This window comes from Vombatus ursinus, unplaced genomic scaffold, assembly GCF_900497805.2.
Source record: "Vombatus ursinus unplaced genomic scaffold, bare-nosed wombat genome assembly UNPS02014816.1, whole genome shotgun sequence".
Taxonomy (NCBI): Eukaryota; Metazoa; Chordata; class Mammalia; order Diprotodontia; family Vombatidae; genus Vombatus; species Vombatus ursinus.
The window spans coordinates 23,995,267-24,014,683 of NW_020954594.1; the positions used below are offsets into that span (position 1 = coordinate 23,995,267).

Genomic DNA, 19,417 nt, shown 5'->3' on the forward strand with positions numbered 1-19,417 from the left:
TTCAGAAATTATATTGGTCTGTAGACCAAAATCCTATCAAACAAAGCAGTTTATCCAAGAAGTATTAATCATGACCCAGTTAAGTTAGACCAGAGATGTAAGAAGGGTTCAGCCTTAGGAAGACAGTCACAATCAATTAGCCATGATCTCCATACACACTGCTGGCATGCCACCACCCCACCTTGTTTCTGCCTTTTACAATACCCAGTTCCTTTCAAAATTCAACCCAAATGCTTCCTCCTACCTGGAGGATGCCAATAGTTGCAAGTACCTCTTTCCGCTCCTTAAAAAATTTTTACCCTGTTTTGTTTTGTATTCCTGTTTTACATATCTGATGTGGACATGCATTTCCCTCTATAGTATGTAAATATCTTAAGGGCAAAGAGTGTTTCATTTGTGTCTTTGTATGAAAGGATCATATATCATGGGATCATAGATTTTAGAGCTACAGAGGCTTGAGCTTCTGTGAACTCACACCTCCTTTTTTTTTTTTTTTCACCTGAGGTGCCCACAGAGGCTGAGAGAGTTGCCTAAGGACACACAGATGACTCCATATCCGGCACTCTTTCCTTTATATTAGGGTCCTCTGCAGTGCCTCGCACATGGTAGATACTTTGATGGACTTCCGAAGCAATATTGCACTTACTGATCAGTGACAGTGCTAATGTTTTTTTATCTGGTAGTAAAGCCCTAGCAGGTACTGGGGAACAATCAGGCTGCCCTTCTGCTCCATTGATATAGATAGCAGTGTTTCTGCTATTGCTTTTCAAATCATGTATAGATTATTGTTTTCTCTTTTGATACTAGGAAATTTTTCTTAAAATTTTGCTTTGTGCTTTTCACTAGAGGAAATTTATAATCCAGATAATAATATATAGGTTTGTTCTGTTGGTTGTATTGAGGAAAACAGTAAGTTTATTAATAGCTTATCTTGCCACTCCTTTGTACACTTATTAATACCTCCTGAACTGCAGAATTGTATTTATTGCCATGGAATCATATTCAAGGAGTTAAAAGAAACCTTAAGGATCAAGTAGTCCACATTTTCACTTTACAAGTGAAAAGATTAAGAATTGGAGAAGTCAAGTGGCTTCCCCAAAGCCAGTGAGTGACAGAGCAGGTCTTCTGACTCCAAGTCTCTGTGTGTTGCTGTCTGTCTCTCTGTCTCTCCCTTCCTCCATCCTTGCCTCTCTCAAAGCAGGTTAGAGCTGTGTCTTCAAAGGCTACTGAGTTGAATGTTGCAAAACTGAACTGTGTATGATTATAATGACAAAGCTTGGCCCAGAGAAGAGGATCCTTTGAGAGGAGGGCTGGGGCCAGGGAATTTTGGGTGCAAAATATTGTCAAACTAGGTATGTTTTGCTGAATAGTTATTTTTCTCTTTTTAAATCTTTGTTATAAGAGATGGCTTGCTGAATAGAGGAGGTGAGAGGGATGTTTTCAGAAATGAAGTTCATATGAAAAGAAGATATCAATAATGATTTTTTAAAAATTTGAAGATGGATGTTGTACCTCCCCACCCCAGATGATAGCACTGTTCTGTCTTCTCTGACTTTGGTTTTTTTTTTTGCTTCCATGTTAATATCAGTGTCTGTTATTCCCAGTACTCTACTCCAGCTGCTCCTACTTCTAATCTCTGTCATTCTATTCTCGCTGCTTTTCTTTTTTATCTCTTCTGTCTCATGTTACTTCTCCCATGCATCTCAGCTTTCTAGAGTAACTTCTGGCCTTTTATAGACATTGCCAGCCAGTCCAGATGGTCCTGTCCCTCTGGTCAACAACATGACAAGAAACTACACAATGGGGATAATCCTCAGCTCTTCTTAGAAGTTTTCATTATAACTTTGTTGCTCAGTCTTATTTTGTTGCTAGAGCCTTGGGTTTGGGGTTGCATTTCTGAATTTACTGACAGTTGAGAATTCTAGAAGACTGGTCTCCAGATCCAGCACGTCATTAGAATAAGGTGATGGTAAATGTACCTTCTTCAGTGTCTCACTCTTTTCTTTCTTTCTTTTTTCTTTTTAAACAATCTGGAGTTAGTTCAAGGCAACTCTTAAAGATGGACATTGTTGTTTTTAGGTATCTAGAATTTCTCCCATGATAATAAACTACCATCTTGAGGCCATGCCACAAAGTGTTTTCCCATTGTATGATTTTTAAAATTATTTTAGCAGATGGATTGGAAAACATAGAATTGTGGCTTTGGGATAAAGAAATGATACAAATACTCCAGTTAACCAGGTATGGTCAACAATTTAAGTAGATTATGTCTATAATTGAGACTGTGTTTTTATTCTTTTATATTTAACTGGAACTTGACATCCTTTTGGAAGACTCAACAAATAACATTTTGATTTGCTAACTATAATCAACTAAGCATTTATTTAGACCGTACTATGTGCCAGGTAATAGGGATACAGAGATAAAAAATTATATAATCCATGCCCCGAGCGTACATTCTATTGGGAGAGAAAACATGTATATATTTAAGCTTATATAAAACATTCAAAATAAATACAAGATAGTTTTGGGAGAGAGAGCATTGACAGCTGGAGAGAATCAGGAGAGACATCACATAGAACATCTCTCTTTTTTTAATCAAGGAATATTCTTAGATTTTCTTTTCTTTTTTAAAGCTCTAAGTGTGTGATAATGAGAATAGCAATTATAAATTTTAAATTAGATTTAAATGCTATGGAGGAAACTGATTCCCAAAGTTCGATTGGACGCTCCTCCAGAGTCTGCCTTGGAAGAATAAGGGGTGGTATCTTCCTCATTTCACAGATGAGGAAATAGGTTGAGAGAGGTTAAATTACATTCTAGAGATCATATACTTGGTAAATGACAGAGCCTGGAGTCAAACCTAAGAGTACCTGTACCTGTGTGACCTTGGGCAAGTCTACCTCCCTGGCCTTAGTTTCCTCATACACACACACACACACACACACACACACACACACACATACATACACACACACACACACACACACACACACAAAACATAAGGGGTTGACTAGATGACATTTTTTAAATATCTCCCAGCTCTAGATCTATGATCCCATGATTTCTAATTCCAATTCCATTGTTCCTCAAGAGGATGACATTTTTATATAAAAGGGAAAGAGGAGTATAGGCAAAAACAATAAATTATAATGTAGGAGACCTGGATCCTAGTTGCTGCTCTTAAATTTGTGAATGAGTCATTAAACTTTTCAGTCTGTTTTCTTACCTGTGAAGTGAGAGGAGTGGATTAGTTAGTGATGGGATGCAGTGTGGCGTGGTGGAAAGAGGTGTTGGAGTCAGAGGACCTGGATTCAAATTCTACCTCTGAAGCACACTACTGTGTAACCTTAACTGCCCCATGCCTGTTTTTTCATCTGGGAAATGAGTAGATGGAACTAAATGATCTCTGAGGGCCTTCCGGCTCCAGATCTGTGGTCCTATGGTCCTATGAGTGTGGAGGTCCCTTCTGTCTCTAAAATTGTATGATTTTGAATTGATGAATAGGAAAGAAGCAAGACTTGAGAAAAATCTTTTAAGGAAAAAACTTTAAATGGGTACCTAGAACATTTGTGATAGAAAATAATAGTACTACTATAAACGGGAAATGATTGGGTAATTATCAATGGAGAAGTAAAGGAAACTGAGAACATGAGCTTCTCTATTTACTATATTGCTTTTTATAGAAGTGACTTGAAGTTAATAGAAGTTGCAGTAATACTAAATTCATAATGCAAGAAAAAAGCATTTTTCCTAAAAGATTGTGTGTATTTTGTTAAAGGTTGTGTTTTTGTTATGTTGTTCTGATTTGAGTTCTATAACTTGCATAAATGTTTTAAATTACTTATTAATGGCAAATAACAGGGTGAGAGGCTTTTTTTTTTTTTTCCAGCCAAAGACAAGGTTTATTAGAACATCTGTCATATTGGGCAGAATCTAAGTATTTGTATCACTAATGCAAGCAGGCCAGATTTTAAGAATCTGAGCCTTTTTTTTTTTTTAAATAAGGTAAAGAGGTTTCCATATGCATATGATCATTTGGTTTTGGAATTTTAGCCTTATTTTAAAGTGAAGAAACATTTTCCCTCTTTGTAACAAAAAAAAAAATGAAGTAGTTTGATCCTAATATACCTGCATTGTTTCTATTTCTTTATTCAGGGAAGCAATGTTTCTTAGTACTACGTCAGCAGCAGTTTAATGTCCAGGCTCTTGTGGCTGTGGGAGACCATGCAAGCAAGCAGATGGTAAAATTTGCTGCCAAGTAAGTAAGCAATTATATCCTGTTGTCAGAGTATACAATGGTGGGAACCAAGACTCCCAGGGGTTGGGACCGTTTTCGCACATTAACATCAATGCATCGTTTGTTTTTAAATGTAGTTATTTAAATTGTCAGCTCACTATTGCTGAATACATTAAACTTACAAAAGATAAAATAGTGCATAGACTTGAAATTCATTTGGAAGTGCTGAAGTAGCAGTCTTTCCAGAGACAGCCCACACTGACTTTCAGACTGAGTAACAAAAAGCCTGGCAGCTCCAGCATCACAGGACAACTTCATTCTCTTACATTTGGATGTCTTTTTTTTTTTTTTAAAGCATGAGCTTTATAGTTGAGCAACAGGTTTTTCAAACTAAATTAACAACAAAAACAATATTACTTTGAAAGGAAGGAGTATTGTAGGCAGGTTCCTGAGTTAGAAGAAAGTAAAAATAGTACTACAAATCACATTAATTTTAACTTTGCCATCATAGTTTGTATTTTCTTTTGCTAGCTCATGGAAGACTAAAGATTTTTAAAAGGAAGAAAACTAAGTGGTGGAAGTGGAGGTGTACACATACATTTTATTTTTAATGGAGAAATAGTTTCCTTTGTTTTTATGCACGCACATATATGTTAAACTTAGAACATCTAACCTACAGTTCATTTAGAAGCATATTTGATAGCCTTGTTTAGTTGTGACTACAAGTAAGAAAAGAGATTTCTTTTGTGATTATGAACCATAGATATATTGTTTTATATATGCATATGTTCGTGGTAAGCTGGAGAATTTGTGTATAGTGGTGGATGGGTGGGCCTTTCTTAATTTTTCCCTCTCCCAGGCAGCATACTTTTCTTTTCATGTGAAAGCATGCTTTTTAAACTGTAGCCAGTTTGTGCTTATGAGGATAGGCTCAATACAGCAAACATTTTATTAAGCACCTTCTGTGTAAGGAAGCATTTTTTTGGTTTGTTTTTGTTGTTGCATCCCAGAGCAAAGTTCTAACCTCAAAGATCTTTTAATTAGATTGGATACTCCATTCCACCTCCTCAAAAAAGATTTGGACTCTTACAGACTAGTGGACCATTAGCCTTGATGTGATATAGGTATACTTTGAATCCTTGAGAGTTGTTTGTACATTTGTAGTACACCTAAAAAAGAAAAGTGACTGTAAAAGCAACATCTTACATATACATGCATATAAACATTTTTACACAAAGATACACACACACACACACACACACACACGCGCGCGCGCGCATACAAATACAAGAGGCATTATGGAGTAGTAGATTAAAGCTGGTCAGGAGTCAAGAAGTCAGGAGGAACCTGTATTCAAGTCTGGTCTCTGACATATACTGGATGTGTAACCCTGGGCAAAATCTCTTGGTGAGGTAGTAAATCCAGGCCAGAGTTGCAAAGGTGCTGATCTACTTTGAACAAAGTTCCTCATCAGTAACTCTTTATACTCAGAAAATCACAGGTCCACAGACAGAAACAAAGCAAAAAAACCACATACATATTTATATGTATATATATATATTTTATTGTGTGTATATGTATGTATTTGTTTAACTTGCATTCAGTAAAATGCTGGGGAAGGTAACCAATGAATTAATTTACCTATACTTAAAATAGAACAGGACTTATCTTGCCCCTCTTGTCCAATGCAAAAGTGGTATGAAACTAACGCCTCCAAAAACGTTTTTGAAAAAACAAGCTGTGTTCCCTTGATTTTTATTCCCCCCACCAAAAAAAACACTTTAAATTTATGTGTAGTGTTCATTTTTTAAAAAGTATTTTAAAAATGTATTATAAATTTGAATTCCAAATTCTCTCCTTCCCTCCAGTCCTCCCACCCATTGAGAAGGTAAACAGTATGATGTCAATTATATATGTGAGATCATGCAGATTATTACAGTTTTAGTAGTACATTCCCACAGAAAATATTTTGGTTCGAAGATGCGGTAAGGAAATTCATTTAAGAATCTGAACATTGTAACTCCAGGTCTCATGATGGAAAATGCTGTCCACATCCAGAGAAAGAGCTTTGGAGATTGAATGCAAATTTAAGCATACCATTGGCTCTTTTTTTTCTTCTGTTTTGTTTTGTTTCTTCTTTCTTGTGGTTCTTCCTATTGGTTCTGATTCTTCTTTACTGTGAAAATATATTTAATAGAAATGTATATGTAGAGCCTATATCAGATTGTATGCTGTCTTGGGGAGGGAGAGGGAGAAAATTTAAAACCCAGAAGTTTATAGAAGTGAATGTTAAAAACTAAAAATAAATAATTTTTTTTTAAAAGGGAAAGAAAAAAAAGCTTTGCAAGATGCCGGTCAATCATCAAGCATTTATTAAGCCCCTTATGTGAACAAGCATTTAGGCACTAGTTATACAGATAGGAGTGGTGAGATAATGGCTGTTCACAAGGAGCTTAACATTCTAATGGAAGACAACAAGCATGTATATAAATGTATAGAGAATAAGTCTAAAGAAGATAAATACAAAGTCGTTAAAGGTAATTGGGGGGTGAGGCCATACTGAGCAGACATCTCAAGGGCATTCAATTCAAGGATAAAAATGAAAGGACAACTGCTAACAAAAGGAAAATGGAAAGTATTTGCAAAAACTGTTAAAACAAACTTTTTTCTCCAGCAAGGATAGTGACCCCAGTATATGCCACACTGGAACCCTACCGCCAATCTCTGAGGTGCTTAAAAGAGAACTAGGGATGACACTAAAAAAAAAGCAAAGATGGGGAAAGCAGCCAAATGGCTTTAAATAGAGAAAGGAGATCTGTTAGAAGTGATACAGTTATGAAGGCATTGACGGACCAATTTATAAGCTATAAGGTACCAGTGGCTTAGGGGAAAATAGTCTCATACTTTATCAGTACCAAAAAAAAAAGGTGACCAAGAGAACATCAATAACTATTTGTTTATATGCCTACTCTTCCATCTATGGCAAAAATTTTTGAGGTTATCTTATCCATGAATTAAGGACATCCTCAATGAAGAACAAGTAGGCTTTTGCAAATGGTATTCAACAATGTATTGTGTCTTTACCATCTCACAATTGGCTGAAATGTGTAGAAAATATGAAACATCATTGTGCTTATTGATCAATTTTGAAAAAACATTTAGCTCGGTAGAACAACATTCCCTTTTATGGGCTCTTGTGCAACAAGGGGTCTTACATGGCTCCATCAAGCATTTATGATTCCTTAGAATTTGTAACAACAGAAATAACCCTGTTTACTAACCCTCTGATAGTAAACATTGAGCAAAACTTGAAACAGATGTATGCTTTTTGAAAGCATTTGCCACTGTGGTAGAGGAGATCCAGTGCAGAATCCAGGTTAAAGAGAGAATCCCTGTGAATAGTGCTTTAAATGCTGCTGTTTGCAGATAACATAGTGTTAATTGCATTGTCCTCGTGATATTATAGAACCTCCAGGTTCTGTAATTACTCAAAGGAGTTGGGTCTGTCTGGCCACACAGGAAAGAAAAAAATGAAGACTGTTGTCCAGATTTCAACATTCATCTATCTACATGGACACCCAAGATAACACTTGTCCAACAAAATATATTTAGGACAGGCAATACAGGTAGATAGTGAACTGGCCTCGGATTTTTTAAAAAGGGTTGCTTTTGGAAACTGCAAAAATACTGAGCCATACTTTACTAAACCTGAGCATCCCATAGCAATGAAGGCCCAGCTTTTCAATACTTGTGTTGATGTATAGCAGCAAGCCCTGAAGCACCACTTTTCTGAAGAACTAAAGGTGAATATCACAGAGGACAGTGGAAACGCCACATAGTGACTGTGAAGTAAAGAATGTCGTGAAGAAATTATATCAAAGAAAGAGAAGATGGTCACTTGACAAGAACAAGGAATGACAAGTGGAAAGTCAGAGTGCTCTACCAGTTGTTCAGTTGTTTCAGTCATGTCCAACTTTTCATGACCCTATTAGGGGTTTTCTTGGCAGAGATAGTGGCCTGGTTTTCCATATCCTTTTCCAGTTCATTTTACATATGAGGAAACTAAGGCAAACAGGGCTAAGTGACTTGCCCAGGGTCACACAGCTAATGTCTGAGACCAGAATTGAACTGTTAAGTCTTTCCACTGCCCTATCTACCTGCCCATTCTACTAGTACTCTCACCATAAGTAAAAACAAACAAACAAAAACCTTCTAGCATGTTAAATGGACCCCCTGCATTGACCTTTTGGAAGGACAAGGATGAGAATGGGCACAGGTGGGTGGGCTGTGACCTGTGTCAAAGGATAGAACTTTTGGTGTGAGATCACAGAGCCGTTTGAGTAGGTGAGAGAAAGGGGGGGCTTCCTAGCAGAACTGTGGCAAATTAACAAGGACTTGAACTGGTTACACAGAGCTCTGTGGAGTCATTTTGTGTGATAGGTTTAATGTGGTATTTGAGCTAGTGGTTTAGTTCTTGAGCTCCTTGGGGAAGAGACAGGTTCATTTTTATATTTTTATCATCACTGCCCAGCACAATGCCCCTCCCATAGTAGGCACTTGGTAAGTGCTCATTGATTATTCTCTGTGGCTGTAATCAGGCCCAGTTATTAACTATTAAGCATGTTAATTTTTTTGATACCTTAAAGGGAAGTTCACCTGATACATGCTATCTGTAAGTTTAGAGATTTATGATAAGTTAACAGTGAGAAATCTTTATCTGGACCAGTTAAATTGACTTTTTTATGTGATTTCAAGTTGTAGCTCAGTCCCAGACCAGACAGTTAATAAATGTTTGTCATTGGTCAAAAGAGGCACAGGCAGGTGGAACACTACAAATTCTTAGGCCTCTTGGAAAAATAGCTCAAGGCCCATAGCTTCGTGACATTGATTTCGAGCAAAACAGAACATTGTTCACAGGGGCAAGTAGGGCCAGATTTGTCCCCTGGCTCCTTTACTGGTGTTAGTGAAGTAGTAGTGTTCTCTGAGGAGCTCTGCTTTTACACAGATGTTGGAGTAACTCATGCAGGGAGAACAATATGCAAAAAATGCAGAGAAATCACTGGACTGGTTCACAATTGGGTTCTATTCCCAAGTTTGTCATTTCTTTGCTCTGTGACCTAAAACAATCATTTAACCTCCTTGGGCTTTGTTGTCTTTTGTAAAATCAGACGTTGGACTTGCTCATCTCTAAAATCACTCTAGCTTTAAAGTTGCGAAATTCTATAAAAATCTTGTTTGTAAGGATTACCTGCACAGACCTGAACCCTAACTTGAACTTAAAACACCCCACTAACCACCAGCCAGCCTTTCAGCCTAGCCCTTATAGCCAACATCTGAGGAATCAACCCTTGTAGAGACGTGATCTGCTAACTGCTTCTGTGGGTGTTGGAGCCCCTACCTTTTCACCAGAAACAGCTGCTGAAGACCCAGAAAAGAAAGGTCTTTCCATTGAAGTCCTTGGCACTGTCAAATGATTTAGCATCAAAAATGGATATAATCTTTTCAATGTAAATAACATTAACAAAGATGCATTACCATCTGCTTTGCTACTAGACTGTAGGGACCATGGGACCTTTCCAGTGTGATGAATATCTGAAACCTCTTCCTGTGTTAGAATATGAACTCCTTGACAGCAGGGACTGTCTTATTTTTCTCTTTGTGTTCCTGTGCCTGGCACAGTGCTTTCCAAATAGTTAGTAATTAATAATTTTTATTCATACGTAAGGGTTTTCTAAAATATTTATTACAGTTTTACACTATAAAAGTTTAAAAGTTTCAGTAAGACTTTTGGGATGGCCTTTGTTGCATTTATATAGTATTTAAGGTTTGTAAAGCACTTTACAAATGTTACCTCATTTTATCCTCACAACCACCCAAGAAGGTGGAAGCTATTATCCGTGTTCATAACCTGTTGTGGTCTAAATGTATTAGCATATAGTTTTTTTCCACTATACTGGAAGTACCTTAGCTTATAATGAGAAAGAGGACAAGGAATCTGATACTTAGGGTTTATGGTCCAAACCACTGAGCTTTTGATTTACTGAATTGTTCATATAATCTCTGTTTACTGAAGCAGCTTTATTGATGCATTTTGCAAATAAGTAACTTACAGTACTTTAATGAACCAAACTCATTTCTAACCCTACAGCTTTGTCATTTCTTTAAGAATTAGAATTTTTTAATTTGGATGTGGCTTATTACAGATACATCTAAAGAGTTATTATTTAAAAGTCCACTGCCACACTTTTGAAATTCTGTTTAATTTGCTGTCCATTTTGTTAATGTTAAGCAATAATTTCCATATCCATTTTTGTTGTACTAAATGTAGCTATATGTATGACAGAAAAAACTACTATGATTCTGTCTTCTGCAATAACTGGATAAAGAAGTAATTATGAAAATGAAATTTTGAATGGAATCAAAAAATATTTAGTTTCAGGCTCCTACCCCTTTACCATCACTAATGACAAACATTATTTGGTGGTATACCGTCAGTAAAAGAGTAATAATACTGTCTGTGGATTTAAAATTTTATTTAAAAAAATTAAAGTATTTAAGTCTACATACAATATGAAATATAAGGTTATTATACAATATAAAGTGACGTACTTAAGTCCATATATATATACCGTAATGCGTATAAATTTTAAAAAAACAACATTGTCCTTAAGAGATTAATGTCATCATAATACTCATACTCACCTTGGGCTGGCATTTTTCCTCCCAACATTGGTGATTCTCCACCCATTGTTCTCTAGTATATATTTAGTAACATATTTTGTAAGGTGACTGGTCAAATTTATAGGTAAAGTGAATCAGATTTTTTTTTCCTCTACATGACAATTAATTGATCCACATAAAATCAACAACAATAAATATTGTCCTGCATACTACTCTCAGTTCTCTCTCTCTTCCTATTTGATTGAGTTCCTGGAAGATGGGACCGTGTCTAGCACATCTTCATGGATCTCCCCCACATACCCCAAACTCCGTACAAAGTATGCTGTAAATAGAAGGTTAATAAGTTACTAGCTTCTATTAATCTGAAAATCCCTAAAGGATTGTTTTAAGGAATGTATGCATTGCCACTGTCACTTACACTTATAGTCTGAATGTTTTTGTAAGCCCCCACCATGTTTTTAATATTTTTTATTCTAGAAATAGTTACTGTGTTTTTATAAACTTACTTTCCAAGGCTTAGTAACCAGATCTTCGTGTATTATTCAGGTGTCATATACCGGTGATACATCTCATATGTAAGATAAATTTGTTTTTAAAGCTTTGTTTTAAATTAAATAATAATGCAGAACTTAGCAATTTTAGTGTGATCTTTGGCCTTGCTTCTCCTTGCTGAATTTTCTATTATAATAAAAGTACTTGATTGGTGGTGCTATTAACAGTTTACTTTTTATATATCTAGCCCACCAAGCAGTTATTAAGAATCTACTTTGTGTATGAGTGGGAGTATTGTTCAATGAGGCTGGAAAGATAGGTCAGAGTCAGATTGTGAAGAGCTTTAATAGCTAATCAAAGAAAATTGATACTTTATACTAGAGTCAGTAGGGATTCACTGGAGTTGATTGAGTAGAGGAGTCAGATGGTGATATCTAAGCACTTGTCTGTCTCCCTGTGACAAGAATATGTTCCTACATTATTTTCGCCACCTCTTAAGGCAGCCCATTCCATTTTTGAACCTGGCACATAATTATTAGGAAATTTTCCTGACATCAAGCCAAAATTGGCTTCTTTGCAACTTCCATCCATTATTCTTGGTTGTTTTCTGTAGGGCTAAACAGAACAGGTCTGATTATCTTCTCCACATAAGATAGCCCTTTAGATATTTGGAGACAATTCTGAGTCTTCTCTTTTGTAGGCTGAATATGCATAGTTCCTTCAACTGGTCTCATGACAGAGGGACTAACGGTTTTTTTTTTTTTCTCATCCTGGTTGCCCTCCTCTGGACACTCTCCAGCTTATCAATGTCCTTCTTAAACTGTGATCTTCTGAATGAACCTAATGTCCAAGGATCATAGGTGTTCAACTTGAGGCCTGAGCAAATTAGGGTTAGGGTCATGTAGCTGCGTTACTCCTGGGAAATATTTAACAAAATTACTAAAAATATAATACAAACATAAATAGTATTAATTTACAGTTTTCTAAGTCATTGTGCAGTCTGCAACCATTATCTTAGATGAAGTCTGATGAGAGTGGGTTCTTTCCTTATGGTCTATATCCATCAGTTGTCATGTCCTCTTAATTTGTTACCTTTCTTTTCATCCCACTGTTACCACCTGTCTAAATTATTTAAAGAAGCCTCCTAATTGGGCTTTTCCCCTTTCACCTCCACCCTCATCCTAACCAATCCTAAATACTTTAGACATATTCTTCCTTATGTCCAGATTTGTTCTTGGAGCACATGCTCAAAACCCTTAAGTGGCTTCCTATTGCCTAATGAATAACATTCAAACTCTAGCCAGGCTTTGAAGGTCCTGCAAAGTCTGATACCTTATCTATCAAACTTTATATCATACTTTTTCCCTCCACCAGTGCTTTAGGTAAACAATATTCTCCATTATCCCCTACACAGATACTTGTTTGATCTTACTGGTTCCTGTGCTTGGAAAGCCAAAACACAACCCAGTAAATATGTTTGCTCCCTTTTACCAGACTGAGTACAGATCTTATTCATCTTGTTATTCTGAATGCTGGGAATGTGATTTTTAAAATTTTACATTAAAGAAATTTTACTTGTAAAACAAATCCCCTTCAACATCCAAATTATTTTATTGTGATAAATTTTGTTATAAATAACCATTTTAGTATTTGCATTCCCAGTGAGCAGAAGAAAAATCTTATATCCATCCTCTCTAGTGGCCTTGTAAATGAAAAAAAGATGTAGAATCATAGAATATTAGCCCTGGATGTTCCTTGAAAATTATTTAATCCAACTTTCATTTTACAGATGAGTAAAATGAGATTAGGAGAAGTCATGGTCACAGTGGTTAGGAAGTAACAATCAAAACTAGAAACTCTGGTGTTTTAATTTTGCTTGCCAGTGGACTACACTGTTGGCAAAGCCAGTAGAAGAAAATAGCCAGTGTTTTTATATATATATATATATATATATATATCATTGAAGCACTTAAGCTCCTATTAATTTAGATAGTTGATATATTTTAGGGAGATAAGTCTAGAAAAATGAAAGATAATGGACAGAAAGTGGAAATATAATTACCTGCGTAACCTTGGGCAAATTATCTACCTTTTTCACCCCTTTTTCTCCACACCCTGATGTATGCAAAGTAAAGGGATTGGGAACTCTGAGATCTCTAATAGCTTTAAATATATTATCTTAATTTTTTGTACAGTATTTTTCATAGAGGATTTGCTTTGTCACCTGAGTGACAAAGTACCCTTCACCAGGACTTTAAAAAGCTGTTTTATTTAGAAGCTTTCATTTGTAATGAATTTCCTTATTGACAGTGGTGGCCCTCTGTGATATTTATAAAGTAGGGAAAAATCTGACATCTGTGCCCCAGTTTCCCCATTTCCTACCCTTACTTTCCTCAGAAGCCATCTCTCTTTTACCTTTTCCCTCTCCTCCCTCAGGGGCAGCTGTGTGGTACAGAGGATTGAGCTCAGAGCCAGGAATCAGGAAGACCTGAGTTCCAGTCCAGCCTCAGACATTTAATAGCTGTGTCCTGGGCAAATAACTTAACTCTGTTTGCCTCAGTTTCCTCATCTGTAAAATGAGCTGGAGAAGGCAAACTACTACTCCATTGTCTTTGCCAAGAAAATCCCAAATGGGAACAACAACGTAACTCCTCCCTCAGGCTTTATCTTTCTTCTCTTTTCTCTCTTTGAACCAACTTCTCAAATCCTTTACCCACACAAATAAGTTCACAGCTAACTTTAGTATTGCCCCTGCCAGTGTTCATATTTTTAACCTTCTAGTACCAATTAGGAAGATATTAAACGATAACTTCAAAACTGTGTTGTCATCCTCAACTCTTATTCCCTATATATTGTTGCCTTTTCCACTTAGATTGCCTCCCATCTACTTTATATGTAAATCGTGTAGGCACCGTTTCCACCCATTGGAATGTGAGCATCTTGAGAGCAGAAACTACTTTTGCTTTCCTTTGTATTCTCAGCAGTTAGCATAGTACCTGGCATGCATGCAGTAAGCCTGCATACATGCATGCATATTGACTGACTGATATGTCTGTTTGGAAGTCATCTGCATAGAGATGATAGTTGAATTCATGGGAATTTATAACAATTATGAAGAGAAGGAAAATAAGAGGTCTCAAAGTCCCAGGTATATAGAGCAAAGTTGAAATAGATAATAGTAATTATTAGAGACTTCATTTGAGGATTACTTGAAAGTAGACATTGGGATTGGGGATTTAAAGTTGAACATTCTTGGAGTCTGCTTTCTAGAGTATAAACCCAGAAAAGGTCAGCCCAAAGCATCTAGCTTGCTATGCAAACAAAAGTGATCCAACCATCCAGTTTCTGTATAAGAAAGGTTAAAAATTTGGAGAATAAAATAAGTTTTTCTATCTCTGAGTAATCAAATTAAGCCCTTTGTAATGGTTGTGATTTATATGTATACATATACGCAAAGATCAAATACAACCTTAAAAAATGTTCAGTAAAAGTAATAAGACACAAAATAACCTGGTAAAATTTTAAATACTGATAATCTTACTTTATGGTAAGACAAATAAATATAGGTTTTAATCCAAATATAAATGATAAGAATAACAAGTATCACACTGTGAAAGTAGCATTCACATATATTAAATTCTGTTCTCCCCAATACTTTCTCTATCTCCACATGGTCAGCCATTAAGTCCTTGCTAGGGATGGGAGGTGGGGTATTTCCAGAAGATGGTACAATTCCATATTGTAGCTTACCCATCTTGGTTTCGATATATTGTAGGTCAGTATAAGAAATTAAATGCTGATTTTGGGGGAGTTTTATGGAAGCCACAGATGACACAGGAAGGCCTGCAGACAGCACAGAGCCTATGACCAAATACTTAACCCAAATTTTACAATAAGGTATTAAAAACACCCCACAAAAGAAAAAGAAAAAATTCAGACGTCTTCTCCAGTATGAAGGAAAGGCCAAAAAATTTTACACAGATTTTCCAGATTGTTGAGGTGCTGCACCCCTGTCCCCCCCAGTGTGGAAAGATGTAGAAGGGATAACTGTGGTGTCTGCTACCAATGTGAAACTCATATCTTGACTTTAATATTTTAGTGATTCAAATATCATTAAGCCAAGATAAACCTTTTTAGTTGAATATTTAACAGCATACCTTTTGAGAAACAACAGTTAGTGGCCCAGCTAATCAGTCCATTAGAGCTTGCGGTTCAGAAAATAGTAGGCCTAGAAATATGTTCATATGAAAGGTCTAATAGACACAGAAGGTCTTCCATTTCTAGTCCCTATTAAATTTTTTTTTTAAGGTAATTGGGGTTACGTGACTTGCCAAGGGTCACACAGCTAGTGTCAAGTGTTTGGTCTGAGGCCAGATTTGAACTCAGGTCCTCCTGACTCAGGGCCAGTGCTCTATCCACTGCACCACCTAGGTGCCCCCTATTAAATTTTCATTCTATCTTAGGTCTGTTACGGTTATAAACATTTTAAGTACCTATAATGTGCAGTGCTAGATAATTTTATATACATGCAACATTTCTACCTTTAAGGAGCTTTTGTTATGAATACTATTGCTAATTTAAATTTCATATTCAAGACAGGTTTACATCAAAATACAGGGAAAAACATTTATATGTTAAGCTATCAGGCCCTATCTGTACTCATTGACTAACCATTATTGAGACTATTAAGGTGTATATTTCCAACTAGAGTTTCTAAATCATCTAAAAAGTAAAATTATTTTTTAATATCCTAAGTAGGTTACAACTGATCTAAGTGCACCTTTACCTTTTATTTGTGGACAACATACCTTGTTGACAAGATTGACCTCGGATAGAAAGAATATCATGTTAAATTTTTCAATATTTGAGAATTTTTCCATAAAGCCACATTAAATCTCAATATGAAGTTAGCTTTAACTGTTTTTTCCAAATGATTTTTAATCCAGTTGAACAATACACAAATGAAAAAAATATACTTTACTAACTAGGTTTAAATGTACCTTCAACAGTACTCCCATTTCCACCTTTTCTTGATCAAATATTTTTTTGAAAGGTACATTTTTTAAATTTTTGTTTAATATTTTTTCCCAACTACATGTAAAAAGAGTTTAGCATTCTCTTTTTTTCTTATTCCAAATTTTGAGTTCCAGGTTCTCTCTCTCCCTCCCCTTCATTGTGAAGGGAAGCAATTTGACATAGGTCATACATGTGTAGTCATGCAAAACACATTTCCATATAAGTCATTCTGTGAAAGAAAACACAACACCCTCTCGCCCTGCCCAGAAAAAACCTAAGAAAAATAAAGTAAAGAAAAAGTATATTTGATCTGCATTCGGGCTATACCAGTTCTTTCTCTGGAAATGGACAGCACCTTTCATCGTAAGTCCTACAGAATTGTCTTGGATCATTATATTGCTGAGAATAGCTAAGTTATTCATAGTAGATTATCATACATTATTGCTGTTGCTGTGTACAATGTTCTTCTAGTTCTCATTTCACTTTGTATCAGTTCATGTAAGTATGAAAGGTCTATTTTTACATAATCGAGTAAGCATATAAATATGAAGCAACTAAGTACATTACTAAGGAGAAATAATGTGATTCACTTGGGATTTTAAATAATAGAATGTTTATCCACATAACTAAACAGTCTCTTTACTTTTACCTTACTTATCTAGATATCTAAAAGGTTAAGGTCCTTAGATGAAGGTTGTGTAGTTTTCTTTCCAAACTTGTATTTGTTATTCTGCCTTACGTTGATATTATTTGACAGTCCTTGTTGATGTATTAGAATTCTACCTTATTTTCCTTTATCAGGCTATGTTTTGAGTTTTATCTTTAAAATTAACAACAAAGCAATATGTGGCAAAATTATTCAAGTATCAAGTTTTAAAAGACAGTCTTTTGAACCTTTCTATCTTTATTATGTGTGTAACTATTGATTTTTTTAAAGTTTCAGAAATCTTTACTTTGGTTTTTTTTTTCCAGAATAGTTCTCCAGAGATGTTTTTGGCTCTGACAATCAGGGCTTATTAGGTATTTTTTCCCTTAGTTTAGATTTCTTTTTCTTTATTGTATTAATTACGGTAGTCAGTGATTAAGATTGTGTTAGTTTTAAAAGCTGAAGAGTCACACGTGTTTCTCATTATATAATAATTGGTTATATTTTTTTTGTTTTGTTTTCCTTTGTCTGTAAATCTGCCCTTTTAAATTAAAGTTTTATTAGTGAGTCATCTTAATACTAGAAAAACCAGGGAAATTGACATTATAATTTTACCTTGAAATAAAAATTTCCATCCTATTTTTATTTTCTTTGCCTTGTAAAGAGAAAAAAAAATCCCTGGGTCATTTGAGGCAGCTTGGTCCTTTTGTGGTATTCTTAAAGTTGATTATTCATTTCAGATTCTTACATTGGCTTTTAAATAGGGAATCTCTTAGAATACTGATTTTATCTTAATGGAATAGTTAGTTTTTATTGATAACTTTTGTTTTTACATTACCTTTATTTTTCTCCCTCTTTCCATACACATTCTGTCTCTCTCTTTCTCCATGATATAATCCGTTCCTTAAAGTAAAGAGTTTTAAAAAAAAAAAAAAAAAACCAGGAGCAAGAGACATCAGGAAGGGTGGTATAGAACAGCACAATAACCATCTTTCAATATATGTAGTATTCCACACTGAGAAAATCCCCCCACCACCTCTGCAAATAAGGAAGGAATATCCCTTGCTATTATAAGGGCTAAGTTCAAAATGCTGGGATTAACTGTTGTCTTCCTTGAGTAAACTATATACTTTTATTTAACATTCTCTAGAAAACACATTTAACATAATACAACAAGATATTTCAGGAATGGTGATGTGGAATAGGGCAATTAACTAAAAGCCTAACTAAATTGAGATTAATAAATAAATATCAATGGGATCCTTAGATTGCTATGGTTTAGAATGCTGAAAATTGTTAGACCAGAGATGATATAACATGTTTGGAGAAAAAAAAAGCATTTAGTAGAGAAAAAGCAACAACTTTCTCTATATCCTTATGGTTGTATTAAATAGAAAAGCCTACTGGCTGCAAATGTCTTCTCAGTAACAACAATCCTGTGAGGTAAAGTAAGACTAAAATAACTATTTATAGCACTTACTATGTGCCAGGAACTGTGCTAAACATTTTGCAGATATTATCTCATTTGATCTTCACAACTATCCTGGAATATAGGTACTATTGTTATCCCCATTTTATAGTAGAGGAAACTAAAGTACATAGAGGTTTAGTGACTTGAGGTCACACAGCTAGGAAGTATCTGAGGCTACATTTGAACTCAGGTCTTCCAGACTCCAGGCCCAGCACTCTATTCACTGTACTACCTTGCTGCCTCATTGACTGTGTCCAAAAATGTTTGCCTCATCCTGCACCATGAAGCTACTACTTCTGTCTCAGGAAGTGGGTCACATGTTTCAACAACATGTGATCAGTCACTGCTTAACTCCTATCTGTTTGTTCCCTCAACTATAAAATGGGAATAATAATAGCAGGTACTCTGCATTAGTAAGATGATGTATGCAAAACATCCAAAGCATAAATAAGGGTCAATTATTTCTGTTTTATCACATTTTATGGTATAAGCTTCTCTTCTCTCACTAGATAGTAAACTTTTACAGGGCAAATACTTTTTCATTTTTTATATTAAGTAGGTGCCTTGCACATAGCTGATCTTTAGTAAAGATCTGTTTAATTAAATCCTTCACAATCTGGGATAAAACTGTGTGTTCATATGTATAAATGTTACTGAAAAGACACATTTGTGGCCAGTAGGCTTTTCTATTCAATGTAACCATAAAGATATAGAGACAACGGCTGCTTTTTTCTCCAGACGTGCTATCTCATCTCTGCCTAACAATTTTCAGCGTTCCAAACTATTATTATTATTATCATCATTATCATCATCATCATCATCATCATCATCATCACACCTCAGTAAATTTCTATGCTTCCTTTTCCACCAT

At 35.5% G+C, this 19,417-nt stretch overlaps 1 protein-coding gene across 1 annotated transcript in view; it reads left to right on the forward strand.

The window, feature by feature from the left end:
* DARS (aspartyl-tRNA synthetase) overlaps positions 1-19,417 on the forward strand; it is a 78,046-nt gene that overhangs the window by 20,257 nt on the left and 38,372 nt on the right. The window contains exon 4 of the mRNA XM_027835666.1: positions 4,159-4,261. Coding sequence (XP_027691467.1) covers positions 4,159-4,261 — 103 coding nt within the window. The remainder of the gene's footprint in view (positions 1-4,158; positions 4,262-19,417) is intronic.